The 24,509-nt window shown below is 38.7% G+C and overlaps 3 protein-coding genes across 8 annotated transcripts in view; 2 read left to right on the forward strand and 1 right to left on the reverse strand.

The window, feature by feature from the left end:
• The first annotated feature begins 170 nt into the window (after positions 1-170).
• mastl (microtubule associated serine/threonine kinase-like) lies at positions 171-8,146 on the forward strand. Its single transcript, XM_084747766.1, has 12 exons — positions 171-471; positions 555-692; positions 798-937; positions 1,313-1,401; positions 1,497-1,603; positions 1,705-1,867; positions 2,049-2,200; positions 2,626-3,675; positions 4,214-4,355; positions 5,416-5,529; positions 6,104-6,205; positions 7,173-8,146. Exons 1-12 carry the CDS (start codon positions 304-306, stop codon positions 7,328-7,330), a joined length of 2,523 nt encoding a protein of 840 aa, XP_084603892.1. The 5' UTR covers positions 171-303; the 3' UTR covers positions 7,331-8,146.
• Positions 8,147-11,207: 3,061 nt separating this feature from the next.
• acbd5a (acyl-CoA binding domain containing 5a) lies at positions 11,208-18,587 on the reverse strand. The gene is given in 13 exon segments (XM_084747571.1): positions 11,208-11,685; positions 11,774-11,883; positions 12,386-12,445; positions 12,810-13,012; positions 13,730-13,955; positions 14,044-14,138; positions 15,041-15,257; positions 15,260-15,555; positions 16,283-16,400; positions 16,678-16,750; positions 17,386-17,506; positions 18,026-18,155; positions 18,465-18,587. Coding segments are annotated over 12 exon segments (1,632 nt in total). The 5' UTR covers positions 18,126-18,155; positions 18,465-18,587; the 3' UTR covers positions 11,208-11,672.
• Positions 18,588-20,022: 1,435 nt separating this feature from the next.
• abi1a (abl-interactor 1a) overlaps positions 20,023-24,509 on the forward strand; it is a 60,502-nt gene continuing 56,015 nt past the window's right edge. For 2 of the 6 annotated variants that reach the window (XM_084710446.1, XM_084710448.1), the window contains exon 1: positions 20,023-20,271. In XM_084710446.1, the coding sequence (XP_084566572.1) occupies positions 20,155-20,271 (117 nt within the window). In that variant the 5' untranslated portion in view covers positions 20,023-20,154. The remainder of the gene's footprint in view (positions 20,272-24,509) is intronic. The other 4 variants (XM_084710451.1, XM_084710447.1, XM_084710449.1 and 1 more) reach the window with 3 other exon arrangements.

The raw sequence follows: 24,509 nt of genomic DNA on the forward strand, positions 1-24,509 counted from the left end.
ACCGAAAATATGAAAGTCGTTCCATTGGGTATCTTATTTGACAAATGATAATACACTTGAAGATATTACGACTAATATTAATAACTAACCCTTAACTGCACTGCACATGACGAAAATGTCACGCTTTTCGTACAGGCAGTTATTTGCACAGCTAAAGGGACGCCCGAGGACCCCGCGAAAGAGCAGCGGAATTCAAATTTCAAAACAAACGAGAAATTGTTGTTTTATCATGCAACTCTTAACTGTGAGCTAGCTGGCTGTTATAGACACAACCCTGTTCCTCTTTTTAAAACTAGTAATAACATGGACGCCGAAGAAAACCACGGCTCCGCTACAGACGATAAAGCGGTAGAAGTTCCTAAACCGCCTTCTATCGAAGATTTCATCGTTTTGAAGCCCATCAGTCGTGGAGCATTTGGAAAGGTTTACCTCGCACGGAAGAAGTGCAATGCGCGATTATATGCGATCAAGGTGAGTTGGTTTGGTCTTTTGACAACTTTAAATTATTTTGGGAGACTTGTTTTATTTGTAAATACTCTTTTTTTCCCCTTTAGGTGATGAAGAAAGCAGACATGGTGGATAAAAATATGACGGGCCAGATGAAGGCAGAGAGAGATGCACTTGCTCTGAGCAAAAGCCCCTTCGTGGTTCACCTGTTTTACTCCCTTCAGACAGCCACCAAAGTCTATCTGGTAACACTGAGTGGGAAAATACACAAAATACTTTTACAGTAACAACTTTATGAAGTTATTAAGTTTGTAGCTTTTGTAAAATCTATATTTTAATGTTGCTTACAGGTAATGGAATACCTCATTGGTGGAGATGTCAAATCTTTGCTTCACATCTATGGGTATTTCGACCAGGATATGTCTGTAAAATACATTTCAGAGGTTGCACTGGCTTTGGACTACCTCCATCGTCATGGTATAATCCACAGGTACTTTGATATTATTTCTTAAGTTGTCATTAGATGTATATAACACTGACTGACTAGTATTTTCATTGCTGTTTAAAATCACTGTTTCCCAAAGCCCATGGTGATGTCCTTTAAATGTATTGTTTTGTTCACAACCCAAAACTGTTCAGTTTACGGTCATAGAGGACTAAAGGAATCAGAAAATATTCATGTTTTAGAAGCTGAATCAGAAAATTTTAACATTTTTCCTCATAAAATGATGCAAAACTAATAATGGATTATCAAAATTGTTTTATAATATTAATTTAATAATTGACAACTAATTTCAAACCAATCTTTGCTGCTCTATGAGATTTATTGTTTGACTTGAAATTTACCTGAATGCTAACTTTTTAGGGACTTGAAGCCAGACAACATGCTCATATCCAATGAAGGTCACATCAAATTAACAGACTTTGGCCTTTCTAAAGTCAAGCTTGACAGAGGTATGAAGTCCCAACAGCTTGACATTTGAACAAATTGTGACCATCACCCCCTGTAATTTTTTTTTTCTGCATTCTCTCTTCATTCTGTCTGTCAGAACTGAGTCTTATGGATATCCTCACTACTCCATCCTTGGCTAAACCAAAAAAAGATTACTTCCGCACCCCAGGTCAAGTCCTCTCCTTAATCAGCTCCCTTGGATTTGTAAGTGAATTTCTGTAGTTTCACGTGGAGAGATGTTCTATTAGCATTGCATCATTCATAACAACTGTTAATTAATTTTATTATTATATTATTAAACACAGAATACACCTGCAGGAGAAGGCAAGCGTCACTGCAGCGCATCTGCTGTTTCCAGTCCCATGTCCTGTGGTAAAATAAGACAGAAGAATAACTCTCTTGGTTCTCCTTTGATGAAGAAGAGAAAAGATCAGATGTTTTCTCCGACTCACTACCCTTGGAAAATGGGTAAGTCATGGTAGATGTCAATATGTCCTCTTCTTGGCTTGTTTTGTTTTTTTATTTATTAACATTTCGGTTATGCTCAGACTGTTAAATCATCTCTAAGACTGGTACCTAGTATTGCTTCTTGATGAGATCTTGGCTATGAAACGTTGTGTCAGATACATTAACTGTGTTGTTTCTGTAGGACCGAACAACATTGTATTCAGTCCTCATAACTTGGCTAAAAATCTGACTCCTACACTGCTGAAGACGAGGAAGAGGTTTGAGACGATGAGTGCAGGCAGCACCACCACCGACACCGAAGGTGGCGTCAGTCCAATGTGGGAGTGTGAGGAGGTCAGTGATTATAAACTTGTAACTGTGTGTAAGTTATGACATATTAAGCAACGTTATGTTTTGATTAGGGCTGCCCTGACTAACTTGGTTGCCCCCGATATCTTAATTTAATATTATGTATCTGTGAATACTAGGGCTGTCATGATAATTACGCTAATTATAATTTCTAACAATTATTTCTGGCACAGTATATTGACCAATAAAAGCAGTTATCATGACAGGCCTAGTAAATACAAAAGGATTGTTCCTAGTTTAAAATAGTTTAAATAGTTTAAAATAGTTCCCCATTGCAGACATTTTACTGTATAATCTGTAGATAAGATTAGCAAAGGATTGGGATTTGATTGGTTTTAATATAGATTAATTGAAATATGCCTGCATTTGCTGTGACAATAATTTGATTTTACTCTGTCTTTGTTCTTCAGAAAGAAAATGAACACGCTAATCAACAGAGGGGGAGAGGACACTCTGAACAGGACTGTGCACCCACAAAACCAGGCACCTTTGCCTTCTCTGCTAAGGAAAACAATCTGTCATATCTGTCAGATCCAGACCATCTTGCAGAAAAAAAGTCTCCAGCCAACAAACGGGAGTCTGATTCAACAGCTCGGGATGATTTTTGTCACTCAGCCGTAGCTCTAAAGAGAACGTTCTCTGATGTTGAGAGAAGTCCCGAGCTAGCTGAGATCCAGGCCAAGAAGAGTAATGCACACTACAAGAGATGCTACGAGTTTCCAGAGGAGACTGCGAGGTTTCACACCGGCCTTACTGGAACATTTTCCACCATCCAACTAGGCGACTTTGTGGCCTCCACAGAAGGGATGGGGTTAGCAGAGGACCGAGTCCCAAAGCGCTCCAGTCCCATTGCTGTGTCCAAAAGTCTGTTTTGTGAGCTTGAAGAGCCAACAGAGGACGTGTTTGAAGACGGAGCCAAAGACTTGTCACATTCAAGTTTCACGTCGCCACTTAGTGGGAACAGTGACATTTGCAGGAGCCTGAGCCTCGACTCTGACGGGTCCATGCATGAAACGTCTCTCACTATTGACAGCCGTGCGTCTCTCAAGCCAAACAAATCTTCTAAAAACATGGGTTCAGCATCATTTGAGGAGCAAGAGGAAAATAAAGACTCATCCATCACTGAATCACTCCCACAATCTCCATCTGCTGTTACGAATGAAACACCCAAACTTGGTAACTTTGGCTGGAGAGGTGAATCTCAGTGTTCCTTCCTCAACCGGCTCCCTGATCTGGCCTGCAGTGTTGCACAGTCCCCCTCATTCCTCAAGCCAAGAAATGTTGTAGCTTTCCGCAGCTACTGTAGCTCCATTAACCGCTCCAACATGTCCGGGGTGTCCCGACTTAGCGTTGGGTCTGTTGACGCTATGGACCTGTCTGCAACAGCTTCTTATCATTCTGCATCTGGCGCTGCAACACCAGTACAGAAAAGACCCAGCTCCAACAGCTCTCTCAATCAGGTAACCACACAAGGACACAATTCACATTTTAAAACAGAGCCACAGTGTTCTGCACCAGTGGTCCAGTTCCAGAATTCCTCATTTAAAGTAGCTGGTAGTAAGACCTACTGGCAGGAGGTTAGACAAAAGATCGCAGGGGTGACAGGGTTAGTACATTTCGATTGTATCGATTTTTGATTCAGTATTGAAGTTGTGACACCCCTAATGCTGCCAATGCCAACTGAGTTTGTGTTCACATCCACTCAGAGTTTTCATAACCTGGAAAGCTTTTGTAGTTTGTGTAATGCAACTTCTGTAATGGCATCCTTTAACCATTGTGGGGTGCCACAGGATTGGGGCTTGTGACAGTTGCATGTGCTCTAGATCATAGACATAAATACGCCACACAACCCAATGCGGGTTTTTTTTTTTTCTTACCTGAATTTTTTCAGGACATAACTGATGGTGTATTAAATTGCATTGCACATGACATGAACATCATTAATGTATTGAAGGACACTCATTTTTCATGTTTCCTTTTATTTCCCTCTCACATCAGACTCCTCAGCCCATGTCGACCTCTCACACCCCCTTCAGGACCCCAAAGAGCGTCAGAAGGGGTGCACTGCCTGTTGAAGGTGCGCCCATATTAGGAACTCCTGACTATTTGGCACCAGAGCTTCTTTTGGGAAAACCGCATGGTAAGAGAGGATTTTTTCTTTAAAAGGCACCACAAGAATACGTCTGTTTTTAGTCAAATAATAGCCTGATGTAGTCCTATAGTATTGGCATTGGATGGTTCTCATTATAGTCCTTGTGACGGACCTTCTCTTTGAGTTTCAGGGGGTTGTCAGTGTGGTAAGTTTATAATGATGTTAATTTTGCAAGCAAGCTTGCATGATCACCAGCCTGCTAATACGCTATAGAAAATGAGCTGATTCTTCCCCCATTTTCCTTTTTTCCCACTGGTTCTGTTTCTGCCCCTTGGTTTGGTGAATGAACTGTGGGCCTGATCAGAGGGAAGGGGACAGCGTTTTAAACATGTGATTACAAAGGCTAAAAAAATGGGATTGTATCCTAACATTAAACTAACAACATTGTTAAAAGTTGGGGAACCACATTTGTGGAGGCTGTTGTGCTTTTAACCGAATAAAAGGGTTTTTCGGCTCTTAAAATCTGCGGTTTTGGGGTAATCCTGAAGCGTAGTTGATGTGCTGTGGCACTGGCTTTATTTTTGACATTTAGCCACTGACATGCAAAATGTCATCTAATAATAGCCTATTGATCTGACGTGCTATTATTCATTCAAATGTTAACATGCTGAGAGCAATATTTCTCGTCAGTTGCACAATGCCAGTTTGTAGCACGATCACTGCTGTTTGGATTCATGAACAGTGGGTCTGTGACATGAATGATCCTGTGTGGAAGTATTATTTCATCTGCTGTCAAGTCTTTTTCTAATCTCAATAATAGGTTATGATCATTGTCATTTAAGATCCTTGCAGAAGCAAAATTACTTATTTAAAGCTACAACATAAACAAGGTTCATGTGTGTTAAAGGAAATTCCTTTTGATCCTCTTCGGTTATTTATTGTTCCATGTGTGAATGAAAGAATGTGAAGTTGAATCCCTCCATCCTCAGTCTAACTCAGTCCCCGCTTCTGCCACCGCAGTATAATTAGAGCGCACTCTAACAGGAATTACAGTGTTTGAAGCCAGCAGCAGCTGTATGAAATGTGACTTTTCTTCGCCCTCGTCCAGACTTCATGGTGGATTGGTGGGCGCTAGGCGTGTGTCTTTACGAGTTCCTCACAGGTGTGCCACCTTTCAACGACGAGACGCCTCAGCTGGTCTTCCAGAATATTCTCAACAGAGGTGGGTTTGGTTTTCTTTTACTGGAGATTCAAACCTAAACCACAAAATCAGGGTTCATTTGCCCAGTCAGGCAAGTAGGTTAGAAATTTACTTCCAAAGTCAATTTTTACTTGTCTCTCTACAAGTTGTTTTATTCATTAGTGGATATAAAATAACATCAAAGACTAAAGTTAATTGCCATGATAAATCTAGGGCTGCAGTGTCCAAAAATATCCACAAATACAGAAGAAAGTGGAAAATCTCCATATTTGAGAGGCTGAAAACACAATATCCTGCCATTCTTGCATGAAAAATTACTTTAACCATTTACCACTTGCCCGGTCAGGCACGTTAGTTGCTAGATTTACTAGCCTGTGGCATTTATTTGCCCTGGTGAAATGGGCAATCGTTACTGTTGAGCCCTGCAAAATGCTCTAAAATATGGGGTATATGGGGACATAAAGCCTGTATTTGATGATCAGCATGACTAATATTACATGGACTTCCAAGCCATTGTTTGACAGTTATAACTGAACAAACTGACAATGTTAATGACTGGACTTTATTGCTTCTTTTCTCCCCTGAACAACTTTAGATATTCCCTGGCCTGAAGAAGAAGAGGAACTGTCTGCAGACTCGAGAAATGCAATTGAAATCCTCCTGACGATGGACATGACAAAGCGAGCTGGTCTAAAGGGTGAGGGCCACTTTTTACTTTTAAAAATGTGAAATTCATGAATTTTACCCGATAAGGTCTGAGAGCCGAAATGCCGTTAATAAAGTGAGCACAAGGGATGATGCATGTGCAGGATTTTTGTTTTGTTTATTCATTTATTTATTGCTTTTCTATTATTTTACTGCATGTGTTTTTGATCCAACCCAGTTTTGACAAATTCTTAGATTACGTGTGTGAACAAATTTCTGTTTCATGATTCTCCAAATCCACAATACAATTTGACTTGTAATTTTAAGATCCCAATGTGATTCAGTTTTTCTTTTTAAGCTTTTCTTTAGCACTGATGCCTGTGCCATTGTCAGACTATCGAGTTGAGAATCAACAGTCATTGCTCTTTAACCCTGACGATTGTGATTTACGTTTTCAAATCCTTCTGTAAAAATTTTATTTTTTTCCTTCCGACACACACTGCATGCCCCAAGTAGGCTGAACAAATCCTAGAACTGCAGATTGAGGCTCTGATTTCAATTATTTAAATTAAAAGCTCATTTTGAACAATTTTCGACACCTAACACCCATTGTAAGGAAAGGTAATTGTACATAGGGCTGCAGTTAACAATTATTTTCATTATTGCTTCAACTGGAAATTATTGTCACAATTAACTGATTAATCATTTAGTCTGTAAAATGTCCACAAGAGTCTTTACATTTAAGAAGCTGGAACTTAACCCGATATCAGACTGGTTTGACTTGTTATACTTCATTTCCATATTCAGACAAACGGCCAGCTCAGTGGAGTGGGGGGGTTCAAAGGTCTGAAACCAGCAAATATTTGACATTTTTGCTTGAAAACGATTGATCATCAGAATAGTTGGCAATTAATTTTGTTTTGCCTAACTGTTGCAGCTCTAACCGTGTAGGACACTTGTTAAAATAAAATGTGAAGTGTGTTCTGATCTTTTTTTTTTCCCCCGTGAACATCCACCAGAACTCAAGCGTCACTCCCTGTTTGAGGGCCTGGACTGGGACAACCTGCAGAACCAGCCGATGCCGTTCATCCCTCAGCCGGAGGACGAGACCGACACCTCCTACTTCGAGGCAAGAAACAACGCTCAACACATCGCCGTGTCCGGCTTCAGTCTATAGAGTCATAAAATTTAACGGTTAAGAGTTTTATTAATGCAGCCGCAGAGAAATTTTGGCTGCTGATGAATCACACCTTTTCAAATAAAAACACAGTATCGATGTGGATTCTGATGGTTTCCCTTCAAGGTTGTAATATTTAAAAAAAAAAAAAACATTTTACTTATGTGCAATCACTGGTCAGTTACTGTAGCTATACATTGTAGAAAGTAAACTTGTTTTATAACTTGGTATAACCACATGCTATAGTTATGGCTCTTAAATTAGGCTCTTCTACTAGCAAATTACTGTTTGCTACTGCTTTACTTTATAATAGGCCTTTCTGTATTGTTATGGTTATATTGATCAAACATAGAATAACTTTGTATGTACGTTCATTTAAATATGGTACGTACTGCCTGATGTTTACCTCCGATTTATTGCTGCACTGTTCATCACTGTAATGTTCCCCTGCTTAGACTGGGTGGGCGGGCCTCCCGATTTTCTCTTCGAGGGGTACAATACTGATGTAGAAAAACCTGCTAATATATTCATGAATAGTGTATTTTATATGTAAATCTTGTTAATAACCTTTAGTGTGTGCCGTTTTAAGACAAGAGTATAAGACATGAGTATGGACTTTGTACTCTAACAGGACTGTTTTTTGCTGTTTTTATGTCCTTTGTGTTTGCAGTTTTGACGTGATATCTCCTTTCCATTTTCTACACTACTAGTGTTTTAGACAAATTCAATTGGATCTCTGATACTTGTGAAATTTTTATCTTGTTTACTCTAAGAAAAAAGTAAAATACAAATAAAATCTGTTTGTAACAAGCTGTACTTTGGGCCATTTTAATTAATCAAACATCACAATGACAAAATTGAGATAACATGTAAATCTAAATTGACTGAGAAAGATAAACTCACTAATAATATGAAATAAATAAATATATAACAGACAGACACTGTGGTTTAATAACACTTGATCAGGGAGAATGAAGGAATATTCAGCACACAGTTGGTATTGATGCTCTCTTCAGTTCTGGAATTTCAGTCCTCTGAGACCTTTAAACATTCACAGACAAGATCATGATGAATGAGTCCAAATAAGGTTAGACTGAACACAGTGAATTAGCCTACTGGTCTGTAAATCCAAACACAGGAATTGTGAATGCACGAGGTCTGAGACCACAGTTCAACACCCCTGGCTCCACAGCTCAGGGTCAGCGTTACCCAAACCAGATTACAGTTACGTCTTCTCCGTTCAGAGAGACGAGGCAACGCCTCTCCGACCTCAGCCGCCATGGCAACGCTATCAGGTTGTTCTCCCGTTTACCTGAAAGGTGAAGACAGCTGCATCTACTGTCTGGAGAAGAGACAGTGTGTCTGTTAAAAGTTAGTGTAGGTCTCTCAGTGGCTCCAAGGCCTGAGCATGTTGCTTAAACACTTATATATATATATATAATCGGCACACATCAATGTGACACAAAATATATATTTGTATAAGCCATGTAATAAAATCAGGATATTTAGAGCAAGTTAAACGTAAGCTGTATGGCTAATTCAAACTGACAGTAAGTGATTAAATTAAAGAATATTTGTCAAAATGTATAGATTTTTACTTGTGATACACTCCCATCTGATTATTTAGCCATAGTCAAATTATTCTAGTTTAGTACAGTATTTACAAGGATGCAAAGTGACTCATTTATCATTTACAATCAGACTTTAAACTGATATTTTGTTGTACTTTGAATTATTATTATTAATTGATTGTAGAGATAAATAAAAAATATAGAACAAGCTAATTAATAAGGTGGCGTGCTGAGGATGAATTCTTCAGTCACAGCATGAGGGAAGAAGCTGCTCTTCAGTCTGGTGGTACGTCAGCAGATATTTCTGTATTTCCTGCCTGGTGGCGGCAGATCTTGCCTTTGTTACCTGTAATGTTCGATTGTGAGTTACTGCAGAGTGAATTGAAGTGGACATGATCTGCATCATTTGGATAATTGTCTTCATAAATATCCTACAATTTGTAACCGAGTTGAATTCAGCATCCGTTATAATTTGTAAATCAACTAAATCGGTCCACCAGGTTCACATATGGCCACTTCTGGCTTTAATAGCCGTTTTGCAAAAGATTAAATGTGCAGACATTGTACAGTAAATTTTAGAGCATGCTTACAACATTAAATAAGTAGAGACCTTCCCAACAGAATTTAAGACTAATAATTAATTAATTTGAATCTAAAACTTTTTAAGAACCAGTAGTCACCCTGAAATGATAAATAAATCTACCTTGTAACTCAAGAGAGAAAATGAATAAACATATTTACCAACAATTTATTGAAGTAATCTGGACAAATTCAAATGCTTTATGAAAACTTTATTTGAGGCTTGGATTATCACATGCAGACACCACTCTATCCACAGGCAGAGAGGGTGAGAAAGCCTTGGTACATTTCAGTAGAAAGGTAAACTTATTACTTTCTTATTAAAACATAATGGCTCTGAAAAGATTAGTGCTATTGCAGATGCACACCTCTGTAAATATGATATAGTACTCTATATTAATAATTCATGGGAATGCAATTAAAATACTGCATTTTAATCTGAACTGTACAGCTATTTTATACAATTTGTATAGATCTCACACTGCTTTGCAAACATTTCATGATTACTGTCAGTCACACAAAAATCTTTCCACAATATTCATACAAACATATTATTACATCACACAGTAAAATTATACAATATAGAAAAACATGACAGCGTAAACAACACAGACAGACAGTGACAAGAGTTATGCATTAATAATCAGATAGCCGACTACCTCATGGCTCACTAGGTAGTATAATTAATGATTATTTGGTCCAGCACTGAAACGGTTATGCTACAATATGTGAATCTAAGGAATCATAATGCCACCTACAGAATGAATGTACCTTATGATGTCGAGGCACTTCTTCTATTTGAAAAACGATGAAGAGTCAGACCGCGTTGACGAAGACTACGTTCATGCTGCAAATCTTAGTGCTCGGTTCTGATTTATTGCTCAGATCTGATTTCTTTTTTTTTTGTTGTTGTTGTTGTTGTTTGTTTGGCTGTTCACATTATCTTTTAAATGTGAACAGGTCACAGTCCTGAAACAAAGTAACAAAGACTTCACGTGCTGTTGTACAGAATTAAACATGGAAGCCACTGAAGTCAGAGTTTACCTCTTCATTTATAAGTTGATGTGGAGCAAGATTTTTTTTTTTTCAGGATTTCAATGGCTACTTTTAGCTTCATCGTGCGTAAGGCTGGGTAACTGGTAAGAAGCAGGCTGCAGGATAAATGCAATATTATAAATTGATAATAACAAGCGGCAACAAGTCCTCCAGCAACTTTGAAAGCATCAAAATTAAGAAATCGCTACCAGAATTGGAAATTTTCTGAAACGTACCCAGCCCTACTCTTGCAGCAAGACACTTGTGACTGGTGTAAAAGTCCCATGAATTCTGATGACAGTTCACACTGAGGTCATATTACTAAAACAAAAAAAAAAGATCAGATCTGAGTCACAAATGAGCAAAAAATCTGATTTGAGCCACTTTTGCCCGCAGTCTGAACGCAGCCATAAAGCACTGAGACGATATGCAGTATGACAGGTGATAAGAAACTTGTCTAACCTAAACACGACGATTAGCAGTCACTTTAAACATAAACCTCACTTATACGGCTGAAATCTGGCCTGCGCTGCCTTCATTGTAACTGTTGCTAAAAGCAATAAATATTAACTTATTCTCAGAATTTAAAAGAATCTCACACATGAATATATTATTACATTCAATCCTCCCTTCTAAACTATTACAGTTATTACAACAATTTATCATAGCAGCATTATCTGGGCAACTAATAAAAGTGAATTGTGAAAATGTATAACCACATCAAGCATATTATGCTTAAAACGAGAAAGTATCGGGGCCCATTTTTTGTGCAACAAAGCCTTTGTTATGGAAAGAATTGAGAAGCTATTGTAGTTGGTTCATAAACACGCCGACAATACCCCAACTCTGAGTTCCCCCTCTCAACACAAACCGTTCTTACAGAGAAAAAGATTCCGGTACAGTGGTATCATCTCGAAAAGTTGTATAATCCATACATTCATGTTTCTATTTGATTCCACATCCGCAGTACAACACACTTGAGAGATCTCGCCCTCTCACTTGTTACTCTAGGTGCCTCCTTCATAGTGCAAAAGCAAATTACTGGGCTGTGGGTCTAAGCGGGGGGGGGAGTTACAGCCATTAGCAACCCAAACCAGAGACATTTAGAGGATACCTCTTCATTATCTGTGTCCATGGGTGTTTGGTTGAGAGCAGGTTCAGTTGATTCGTCTATTAAAGATGGAGAAAGTTAAAGAGTTAAATCAGTTGTTGCATGAAGATGACGGTAGATACGTTGATATTTTGCTGTAACAGATACCTTCTCCTCCTCTGCAGATACAGGCGAATGAGCCACTGTACCACAAATGGCCAGATAACAGCAAAGGCCAAACTGGTCGGAGAAATGTCAAAAGGCCACCAGGATGGTCTCTAGGGAATGAAAAAATAAATTAGAACAATAAGCGTTATTTCAAATGAAACTGTGGCTCATCATAGTCATAATATGTTCAAACCGTCGTAGTTCACACTGCTGAATAAGGCTACTAATTATAACAAATTATTTAAATATATAAACATTATCATACAATTAAATGTTTATTATCTAATTAAATGTTTAAATAAATTAATACATATATAATGACTTACTTAAAATACTTTTGCCGGAGAAAGTTGACACATTTATTTATTTCACTGCACATAATTACGTTAAAAAATAAAAGTATACAAATAAAATTATATACAGATAATAATAATTTATTTTTTGGTTACTGAAGCATTTAATTACATAATTATGTAATTATTAATTATTTGTACATTTAGTTTTTCTTTAAACCCTCTATAGTTGAAACATGGTTTGGTCTATAATAATGTTTTATTTTATTTTTGCTAATTAAACAACAAACAAAACAAAAAAAACGAGAAAACTGTTTACCTGACTCCTCTTATTCGCTGGGGGCGGTGCATAAGTTGGAGACAGAGACATTGATCTTGCCTGCAGAGAGTGAGAAAAAAAGTCCATAAACTTTAGCGAAAGCAAAAAGTAAACACCATCAAAATATGAGTGGAAAGTACAAAGTGCACACTCCCTTATCTGAAATCACAGCTGGACTGGATCTGTGTTCATTTTTACACAGTTTACTGTTTAACTGCAGCGTTTGTCACAGTGTGAAGATGGAAATGACATGTTAGATTTTACTTACGTTATATAGATGAACAAAATAATAAACCTTCTCTATATCAAAGTCACAACTTCTATGATATGTACAGAAATGTTTTCAGGAAGAAATAAAATAACTTGTATTGGAAAGAAGGAATGTTTCCCTCTGAAGCTAAAAAATGACTCAGGCTGGTCTGACCTGGCTCGCAGTGAGAGCCTCCAGGGTGTGCAGCCTCTCCAGGACGCTGTGCATGTCCTCCTGGAGTCGAGCCAACGCCACAACGATCTGCTCGTTCAAGCTTCCTACAGGTGTCCCAGCTCCTCCCCAGCGGTCCCCGTCCCCATCCCCACCACCGTACGTGGGCATCAGAGGTCCAGAGCCGAGGCCTGGAGACCTGGAGCCTAAAAAGGCAGAAATGCTTTTTCTCAATCAACTTATCTTTTGGCCTTTAAAGTGTCAGAAGATTGACAAATCAATGAGCTGATTAAATGTTTTGGCTCTATTTGAGAGTATAGTGTGTTATTGTCATTATTATAGTTGTAGTGTCTGTAAAAAGTTAATTTCATGTAGGAGTGGAAACAGAAATATGCTGAGACATCGTTCAAGGCAACATGGGCTTAAATTCCAGGAATTCCACGTATTTCACACCCTACGCAAGCGTCCCACTGCTTCCAAACCAAGCAGCATGTCAGTTACAGAGAGCAAAAATCCTGTTATAATAACATTAACACAACGCAGACAGCTTAGAGTTTGTCCTTTCACAACGAAACCTAAATGCAAATAAATGCTGGACAAATATTATCTCATATCAGGTATTTTAGATCAGATCTCAGTCTTTTGTAACTTAAGGCCAACTTCTGATGGTTAAAAATGTGAAACATGAAAAATGTAGGAGAAAAACAAGCTCCTCTGCACTCGCAAAGGGTTTCTTTGTATGAGCTACAGAAGCAGCAACCATAATCAGACCAATAAGCAGAATCAATAATGCTATGGCATAAGCGGTATTGATAAAATCCAATCAATTCCCATCCCTGTGAAACATAATACCAATCAAGCCTCTGCAGACTGAGTCAAGCCGCGGTTCTTCGAGTATAAATATCCTGTCAGAGCAGCCTTACCTCTTCCTCTTCTGACCACAGAGCTGTCCTTCATGTCTGCACTCAGTCTCTGTCTCTGTGTCATCGTTCCGCCGTTCTCTCCATCTTCCCCTCCACATGTGATGACCTGCGGCGGACCATGAACATCCTCTTGGTGCTCCTGCGTCGCCTGCGTCTCCTCCAGAGGAGGCAGGACGTGGTTCTCCTCTTCATCCAGGTCGTCCAGAGAGCGATTATGCTCCGAGCTCTGGAGGAGATGAATATCATAACGAATCAGTGATGGACCGAGAGCTAGAAACACAGTATTTAAGAGGAGGTGTTACGTGGTTTCTTGCCTCCTCTTGGCCGAACTGGTCCACAGAATCACAATAGACTTCGCTGTCTGAGTCACTGGCCAGGTGAATGGGGCCGGACACATCTACGTTTGGATCTGAGAGCGGTACAAAGTGCATAAAAAAAGAGAACAGACAAGCTCAGACTCGACCTGCATTGTGATGTGGAGTAAAGTGCATTGTAATGAACAAAGTGACATGGAGGAGGGCAGCGTTCACTTCATTTTGTGGGCTTTGTGTGTGCACGTTTCAACAGAGTCATTACTTTAGTCGATTAGACGTGTCCCAGGAGCAACTGATGTGTGAAGTGTTAAGATTCAGTGGCTGCCACAGCTCTGGAAATGAAGCTTAGCAGATTATCTGATCACATGGTGCACTGATACACAATACAGCACAGGCAGTGGCTGATGTGAGCGCAGAGTCCTCAGTGACCATTTTGAAGCGTTTCATACACAGCGTGGCTTTATGAAACTCAAAATTAGCACGTACATGCAGGGTTTTGAACTTGCTAAAAATAGGTGACTGACCCTTTTCACATTGCCAGTAGACGAGTGTGCCTTTTGTTTTTTTTTCTGATGTGCACCGGAAGGCAGACTCAACTCATGTCCGTGCAAGAGGACAGAGAGAAGTTTTGTTTTTTTTAAACTGAATCTCTGCGGTTTGAAGTTTATTTTTTCATCTGTGTCGTCGTTTGTATGTTCAGGTATCGGCTTTATTTTACTGTTTCATGTTTGCTTTCAGCTGTATTGTTTATTTAATGTTTTTCCTCGTTAGCTGCAACCAGGGTAGCAACTATTCTTCGTGTCGTGCACATATACAACATAGATTACACCTCCTACCACCACTCGGCTGACAGACTCAAAGAATCAAATTCAGTCAAGCCAAGCAGCACGTGTGGGAGAAAAAAAAAGCAAGAGTTTCAGATGTTACTGAAAGTCATCTGACTCAGGGAGTGAATGCTGATTGCATCCAGTGTGAAAGGGGCTTTAGTGTTCCTCACCTGTGTGGTGACCGTTGAGCAGAGGCTCACCGACTGAACCCTCCTGGGAGTCGTCGCTGTTCAAGGCGGCCCTGGAATGACTCCCATTGGTCAGATGTGTAACACCATTCGCCACTTTGCCGTTTGGCAGGGGAGCTTTGTGCCTCCTGGATGAACTCTTCTTCTTTGGCTGAGAAGCTGCTGATTTCTTGTCTGAAGTAAAATCCCAACAAAGAAAATATTGTCAAGTAATGTTTCTTTCTAAAAAAAAATATGCTGGAGGGTTCTTTTTACAATTTTATTACCTTTTCTAACTTCCCTTATCACCACTTCTTCTTCTTCCTCCTCCTCGTCCTCCTCCTCCTCCTCTTCCTCCTCCTCATCCTCCTCTTGTGCCTCCTCCTCTGACGTTTCCCTCACTTCTTTTGGTTTGAGCCTGGCAGGACGAGTCTCCAGAGTGCCGTTCATCTCCATCGTTCTGATGATGCTCTTCGTTACATTCTTTGACGTAGCTGCATTCAACATTGTACCAAAGCCTGTGCAACAACATGGATTTCATTACACCAATACCAAATCACAATGCTTCCTTTAATAAATAAGGTTAATAATACATTTTCAACTTAATGATTACATCAAAACAACCTGTTTACATGAGCTTGAAAGACCAATATTTAAAGTCTTTGTCAACTGAATGAATGGCAGTTTGGAGCTGTCATTAAAGTAGGGCTGGGTGATATAGCTGCAAAATGTTTAGTCTCAATCAGTATCGATAACTATTGATTATTTTGGCCTCTTTTTAATAAGGATCAGAATAAAAAAGATTGAATTTCACCACTTTATTTTGAATTTAACAGCCTTGCTTTGAATTTGGTCCACTTTATTTATCAAGGCACACAGCGAAAAGACTAAAAAAAATGTTTTACTGGCAAGCAGTATCACATTTCCTGTCCTTTTTTATTAGCAATGTTCCTTAACCTTAAATATGCTATCTCACATGTTCTGCACCATTAATTCAGCACGCGTGACATGACTGCTAATAAGCACTAAAAGCATCTATGCTATAACACCAGACAAACACTATATCACCAGAATCAAATATTTACAGGGTAATATACTTGCCTTCCAGTTGCCTAGCAAACATTGTCAAACGGGCTGAGCATCGGACAAGAGGCAAATTATAAAAGGTTAAGCTCCACATGTTTTTAATATCACAGACAAATTAAGTCAGAGGTGGAAGAGTTACACCTGGTCAAATAGACCCACCTGTGCTCAGGTCTGATATCTGTGAGATCTTCTTCTTCTCCTCGATTAGCTCGTAGAATGGGCCAAGGACGCGCAAGAGCTCCTCCACCTCATCTGTCATGGGCATACCTTCCAGGATCTACGCGTCAAATAGAGCAACAATTGTCAATGAGGATAAGATAGTCAAAGGAATAGAAAGGGATACTTCAGGCATAGTTGCTTGTGTGATTGTGTGACTTTAGTGAGTCTGAACTAACCTTTTAAACCACCGAAATCACACAATAACACAAACTATGTGATCGAGGCAATAGTAAAAAAAAAAAAAAAAATCCAAACTATTCCTTTAAAGATTAAATTTCCAGTATTCATGCATAATAAAACTGTCTCTGAAAGTAAATTTAATGGAGAAAACATACCAGCTTCATTTCATCAACATAGGCTGCCATTGCTTCTTCTTTTGACATGTCTCCAAGAGAATTCCACGCATCCCTGAAGAATTACACCAAGCAAACAGCTTTACTTTATCACTTTATCAAGTAAAAAGCAGAGCCCTATTTAGCACAAAACATTTAAATCATCAAAATTGTTGTGGAAGACTTTTGTGCCAGTTTTACACTCTGTAAATAAGGGCAGTTTGTTTTAGGCCACTGTGTCCTCTGTTAGCTGTGGGTCAAAGGCTGACAGGAACTTAACTGTTCATTAGTAACTACATCTATTCTTAAACTAAGTGTTTTTTCAAACAACACCAATGTAATGGGACCATGAACTTGTCAGGCCTAGTGGGTAAGAGGTTACATTCCAAGCAGAGTCCAGAGATTACCTTACACAACCTGAGACTAAACAGACAGAGACAAGTTGAGAGAATTTCTGCTCTGTCTTGTTTTGCAGAGTGAAAAAATGAACATGTTGAACAAAATGCACAAGTCTAATATTCTTTCAAGGGTTTGGCATTCATGTGAGTTGCGTTAGTCAGCTTTGCCTTGAAGGAAAACTTTTCTTCAAAGTGACAAATATCAGAACCAGAGAGAATTACTTGTGTAATTGAATACACTAACATTTCTGTCTGTACTTAAGCAAAAAAATATATACATATTGATCGACTGTCAATTTCCTTTTGCCATTACCATTTTGCTTTGCCGACTGCATCCCAGAAGCCAGGTCGGGGTATATTGCACGCTCCCACAGTGGCTTGTTTGTAGTAGCTGTAGAACTTGAGCATCATGTCATTGGACGGCTGAAAGGGACCTGAGGGGAAATAAACTTTGATTATCAAAAGGTACTCATTAAGATCATGCAAGACTATTGACATATTTTGACAAATCAAACAATAAAATAGTAGAAATAGATATAAACTAATCAATTATACTTCAAATGAGAGATTGTGCAATCATTTTAACTAAAGTGTTTCTCATTTAATTTGGGGCAATATACATTAAAATGTCAGAGGTGGATATGTTGGGCTTTATAGGGACGTTTGCCCTCATCTTCCTGTTTCCTGTCCCTGACAAATTTGTGAAGGCTCTGAGACCACAAAGACTTTCACAATTCACTGTTGTCATAGTGCATTATTAAGTTGCAGACGCCTGGCAGGGATTCAAGTCTGTGCACTCCTCGTAAAGTGGATTAAGCCTTTTAAATCGCACGAGATCCAGGCCGGTCCAAGCTGTTGCACTGCACCTGACTGAGGCTGATACCTGTCAACCGAGCTCTGCGGTTAACTGGTTAAACTGGCCTGGTCGCAGACTGGTGTGGTCGGTCACTCACCATCAGGGGGTAAACTCTTGATCACTTTGACGGCGGCATCAAACCTCAGCTGGATCAAACGCCTCTCATCCTCCACTGTAGCAACACTCTCCACCTCCATTGTGTCACACCGGGACAGTCAACACAAAACCTACAGACAGTCAGTAAATAAACACACCGTTGCAATGAGACAAGCGACTACAAAATAGATAAATTACTTCTACAAAAGCATTTATGCTAGCTCTTGATAACAACAATGCAACGCCAATGCTACTAGCTAAACTAAAGTTACAGTAGCTACAGTCTTGTTATGGCCACCAGTAGGAGGAGGTTGTGTCGGTTGTGTATGTAGGACACCCATCTAGTATGCGACACACTACTAATTACCTCTATATTAGTGCTAAACACTATCTATACTTCTAAACTCTCGATGAAAAAGGTCAAAATCGCTGACACTTACCGTTAAAGTCAACGGCCTATCTGTTTGTCAGAAGGCGATCTGTCTTTAGCCCTCGACCAGACGCCATGAACAGTACAACAAAGTGGTGGTGTCTAGAAAGTAACCCCTGATATACGGAACTCTCGCGAGATTTGTACATTTCGTTTCTTAGTTGTGGACCTTTTGCAAAGTAATAATGTTTTATATTGTGACAAAGTTGTAGTTCAAAATTGTTAGGTTTGGGGATGGAAAACACTTGTTGTGGGTCAGGGAAAGATCAATATTTGGGTTAAAATTATTACTCTCGCGAGATCTTTGCGGGGCTGGAGTTCTCTTCTAAATGCGACCCCAATAAAACCAGACAGAAATGTACTCTGGGAGATGTAGTTCTCCACCGGATACCGATATTTCCTACAAAAGCCACAATCCTTCGCGTATAGTGGAAATGTAGTTTCAGTATCTTAAACCGGTTTTTTACGAAGAAACCAAACATGTGCACTGAATAAATCGGAAAAGTATTAATAGTGAAATATCAAAAATGTTATGTTGTTATATTTCTGTGTCACAGCGCATTCATAACACGCATCCACTTTACCTACAGCTTAGATTAAAACTACATATCCCATCATGCTCTAGACATGATCCATGTTTTTTTTCAGTTGGAAGAGTGATAGGTGAATGGGAAAGAAAAGCAAAAGCTCTCACTCGGTCTTAATTTTTAAATAATACATGTCGCTGTAAGATTCCAAGAGCTGAAATCAGTAAAGTATTTTTTTCAGGATATGTGCCAAACATAACTTAGTTCCACTTCTCAAATATGAAGATTTGCTGCGGTTCTTAGTCTTATGTGATGGTTAGCTGAATAGTGTTTGGTTTTAGGTCAGTGGTCCCAACAAAATTTAGTTTAAAATACATCACCGTTGGCTTAAGGATATCATGATAAATATTTTTGCATTATTAATTGATTAACTGGAAAAACTACTGGCAAATTAATCAATGATTAAAAAATGAGTTAATTACGGTTGCACAGATACTTCAGGTTTGTTTAAACTACAATGTTATAAGACAAAAAAGAGACATGGAAGGAATTTTCTGAAATAATTAACGTGTAGGCTATGTCTGAGAAGCAGATTATTGAAGCATTGCAGCGAATATTAAATTAACTTTTTGAATCTGAATGTGAATTATTGTGAATTATTTCATCTTTTACATTATAATGACTTACAGGATCTTTTTCCTCACACTGGCGGAAATGAGCGACTATGGAAGTAAGAAAATAAAATTAGAGATAAATAAAAACCCATGACAAATATTATGAGTCAAATACTAAATAATAAAACAAATACATACAATGCTTATTATTGTTATTCTTCTTCTTCTTCTTCTTCTTCTTCTTATTATTATTATTATTATTATTGTTGTTGTTGTTGTTGTTGTTGTTGTTGTTGTTGTTGTTGTTGTTGTTGTTGTTGTGCCCTGATTGCAGACCAAACACGCGTCCCAGTTTTTCGTCACTGAGTGACTCCTCCTCCCCAGCAGAGACGATCTTGGGTCTGACGTTACGCCAAAGCGAGGGCAGGAATCCCACAATAGCGCTGAGAGGATTTTTCTTTTTTTTTCTCTCTCTCGGTAGCAGCAGCAGAGCTGGGCTGGTGGCTGCTTCAATCAAAGGGAAGGCAGAGGGAAGGGAGGCTCTGCGGGGAGATGTAAGATGGCAGAGCTACAAATGTTGTTAGAGGAAGAGATTCCGGCCGGCAAAAGAGCGCTCGTAGAGAGTTACCAAAACCTGACCAGAGTAGCAGACTACTGCGAGAACAATTATGTCCAGGTAAGTGAGTTAACGCCAGCTCCCACGTTATCTCCAGGCTGCTTTTGTCGCCAAAAGCTCGGGATTGAATGGTTTGTTGGGACAGGAAATGTGGATAAAGAAACTAGGCTCGGTTATGAAATGAAGCTCTCCAAACCAACCGCTCAAAGCTCCGAGCTGGAATTTTAACAGTTTGTTGGTGAGGCTTTTAAGACTGTGGGACATTTCTGCCCAGAGCACTGATCACATTTATTCCGTTTACACAGAGGGTGTGTCTACTTTTTTTTTTTTTATTATTACACTGACTGGGTCGCTTCAAAACTGCTTCCACTCTCACTGCTGATAGGCAGGCCTGTGTGTTGTACAGCAGCTCTCTGGATAAGTTTTACACGCTAAAAACGATTTAATTTCATTGTAAGGCACCAACAAGAAAGTTACTACAGTTTGTTCGTTTTAATTGATGCGGATACTGCTTAAAATTTATAACAATATAAGTGGGAAACTAAATGTCACACTAAAACTATGAGTCCATTTGAGTAATATAGTAATTTATCAGTTCATTACATTCCATATGGTCATTAAACACACCATTTAATACCACAAAAATAGTTTAAGCCTCCACTGGGATACAGCAGGGAGGTATAATGTCTACGTTATGGACTTCTCAGCACTCAGTGCAGATGCTATAATGTCACTGCATGGCTTTTATTGTTGTTTAACCATTAAGCACATTATAATGTCACTCTGAATCATAATATATACAAAAAAATGACTTGATTTAATTTTAACAAGAAAGTTGCTGCATTTTGTTCACTTTAATTGATTCTTACTGCATAAAATATATAACAGTATAAGTGGGAAAGTAAATGTCACACAAAAATTATAAGTCTATATGAATAACATAGTAATTTATCAGTCCATTACATCGCATAAGGTCATTAAACACACCATTTAATGGCACAGAAACAGTTTTAGCCCCTATTACAGGGAGGTATATGGACTTGTAAGCACTCAGTGCATGTGTTATAATGTCACATTAAAGCATAATATATGCTAAAAAAAATCATCTGATTTCATTTTATTGCACCAGCAATAAAGTTACTTTAGTTTGTTTGTTTTTATTGATCTTGACACTGCCTAAAATAATATATAACATTATAAGTGGGGAACTAAATGTCACACTAAAACTATAAGTCTGACTGACTAATCTAATGATTTATTAGTCAATTGCATTCTCTGAGGTCATTAAACATACTATTTAATACCACAAAAACAGTTTAGGTTCCCACTGGGATACTACATGGAGGTATAGTGTCTACGTTATGGACTTACAAGCACTCAGCGCAGATCCTGTAATGTCAATGCAAGTTAGAATGTCACATTAAATAATAATCATATGCTAAAAAATGATTCATTTTCTTTTAAAAGCACCACCCAAAACTTCACTGCAGTTTGTTTGCTTTAATTGATGCTAACACTGTCTAAAATTTATAACTATAAGTGTGAGAAAGTAAATGTGAGTTTATATGATTAATGTAGTAATTAATCAGTCCATTACATTACAGAAGGTCATTAAACACACCATTTAATATCACTAAAACAAGAATATTAGAGAACGGTGGAGATAAACTGTCTACATGATGGACTTGTTAGCATTCAGTGCAGATGCTATGAAGTTAGTGCATGGATTTTATTGTTTTCAATCATTTTGTAATATCACATTGAAGCATATTATTTGCTAAGAATGATTTAATTTCATTTTAAAGCACCAGAAAGAAAAATACTGCGGTTTGTTCACTTTAAATGACGCTGACACTGAATAAAATAGACAACTGAAATGAGGAACTAGAGTTTACATGAATATGATAGTAAATTATCAGTCCATTATATTACATAAGGTCATTAAACACACCATTTTAAATCACAAAAAAAAAGAACAGTTTAAGCACCTATTGGGTTACAGCAGGAAGGTATCACATCTACATTATGGACTTGCAAGCACTCAGTGTTATTATAGCAGATGCTATAATGTCAGTGCATGATTTTTATTGTTTAACAATCAAGCGTGTTATAATGTCACATTAAAGCATAATACATGCATGAAAAGTGGCTTATTTTGGCTATATGGTGAGACAGACTTACATGAGGCTGTTCATCTGGGTCTGCAGGCCTGCAGCTAGGCTGTGAGACAGAGGAAGGAATGTAAAGCAATTGTTAGTTGGTCAATAAAGGTTGGAGGTATTGATTTTTCTCCCCCTGAACTTATTCATGGGAACCGAGCTCGCTTTAATCTCTGCTAGCTTGTATAGGGCCTCACATCTGTCTTCACAAGTTCCTCTTCTTTATTAAGTGGCTAATTTTGTGATAAGTAATGTTAAGAAAGCTGATTATTACAGTGGAACTTATATGTAAAGTCTGCTTGTTTTGTGACCACAGATGTCTTTGTGTCTCTTTGTAATTTTAGCACAATGATATATGTGGTAAACCACGGCTAAAAACAAAAACAAAGAGAGTCAGAGCTGCCTTATTATGAGAACAGATTGAGTGACAGACCTACAGAGGCGAGTAGCGAGAAACATTTTTGAGCAGGAAGACAACCCACCATATCAGCCCGTACGGAGGGTGTGTCCGCTCCAGCTGTACTCCCCAAGGACTCCCTGTAATTTTGTTTTCTTCCTCCTCGTCCTCGGATGATTTGGCATCGCAAGGCACTGAAGCTCTGTGCCCAGTTGTAGCTCTCAGGCAAACACTGCAGAAACAAGAGGGCTGTCATCTTTGTCTCCCCTGCTACTTCAGTGTCTCTTTGTGCAGATATTTATCATGAGAGTTAAAATTACTGTAGATGTGAGTGGAGGAATTTCCTTGTTATGGCACTTGTTTACCACAGCCAGCTGTAACATGAGATAGAAGCACCACAGAGTGTTTTCCCACGATGACACAACATTGAGATGTGGCATAAAAGCAGAAATGCAGAGAAATGCGAGTTAACTGATGATGGGGAACTTTCTTGACTTTTGAGTGCGTTTTTAGCAGCATGGCAGTATTTTACAGTAAACGAGCAAGTTTTGAAGAACAGCACTGATATATTAGTCCAGTGGTTTTCAAAGCAGGATCTGGGGACCAACAGGTAGAGGGACTCAAGCAAAGGAGGGATTTTTGGAAGAAATAGGGTTGTTTTTTGATTTATTTAAATTTATAGTGAACCTGGTTTGATCATTGATTGACTACGAAGACCTTTTAAAAAAAAAAATCAACGCTAAAAACAAACAAAAAAACTCAGGAAATTCCTCAAGACAAACCCTTTCCTACAGACATGACAAGATTTCACTGTTTTTTTTGTGGGGGCTGAGCAACAAATCCACGTACTGACAGAAATGTGTCCAGAGGGCAGATTTTTGAAAACTGTCAAGTACTGAAAGTTGGTGCTGAACATGTGGTCAGGTTTGTAGTTGTTCTTGAAGTTAGGAACTTGTTCTTGAATTCATTATTTCATGGTGCTGGTTATTGAACCTAACATCAAGTAATATCGGAAAGTGTTAAATTTGCATTGATTGGTTGATCTGATTTGTAGTCTTCCTGTCTTGTTGTTCTTCATTCAGGTAGTTCCTGATTTCATTTTTTAGTAAGGCAGAGTTCTTGCGTGCATGCTTGTTTTAAGGCATTTACCTTGTTCATAAACTTTTGCATCTTTTGTTAAATGAAAAAAAGAAAAAGTGGTGGTGTCTTAAATAAAAAAAAGACAAGAATTCAGTGTATTTAGGCCTACTGTGTTTTCCCCAGAGCTTCCAAAAATAGTATGTAGATCATCCTGGGACTAAAAATCTGCACTGAGAGCCAAACTTAATGAGATTTAAAATGTCATTCTCGTGTAGCTGTGGATTCAGAGTACAGTAGGGATGGATGATGAACATATACAGTATTTGATGTAAGGTGTGCGTCTGTAAAGTTCAGTTTTTGGTGTGCGTAACAGATTTGTGCTTCAGCAGAGCACCTTGTTTAAAGCTCTGACGTAAAAAGCAGGATTTTAAGCTTTTCAGTAGCACACGTTTGCTCGCTCCGTGTGAAGCGAGTGTCAGACTAACAGTGCACTTTTCATAAGCCCTCTCTGTCTGCTGGAGACACACACACACACACACACACACACATAAAACTATCAACATGCCTCAGCTTGAATCAGCTCGTCCTTTCAGCACTCCTCCCTCACATTTCCATCCCTTCATCTCTGTCTCTCTGTTCTTGTCATGGAGGCTTTGGTGTTC

Source organism: Lutjanus erythropterus, chromosome 21, assembly GCF_056507025.1.
Source record: "Lutjanus erythropterus isolate fLutEry1 chromosome 21, fLutEry1.hap2, whole genome shotgun sequence".
Lineage (NCBI taxonomy): Eukaryota > Metazoa > Chordata > Actinopteri > Lutjaniformes > Lutjanidae > Lutjanus > Lutjanus erythropterus.

Coding starts and splice junctions, on each gene's coding strand:
- mastl (XM_084747766.1), top strand. CDS start 304: ATGGACGCCGAAGAAAACCACGGCTCCGCTACAGACGATAAAGCGGTA. Junction 3,676..4,213: donor CCAACAGCTCTCTCAATCAG/GTAACCACACAA, acceptor CTCTCACATCAG/ACTCCTCAGCCCATGTCGAC. Junction 5,530..6,103: donor CCAGAATATTCTCAACAGAG/GTGGGTTTGGTT, acceptor GAACAACTTTAG/ATATTCCCTGGCCTGAAGAA.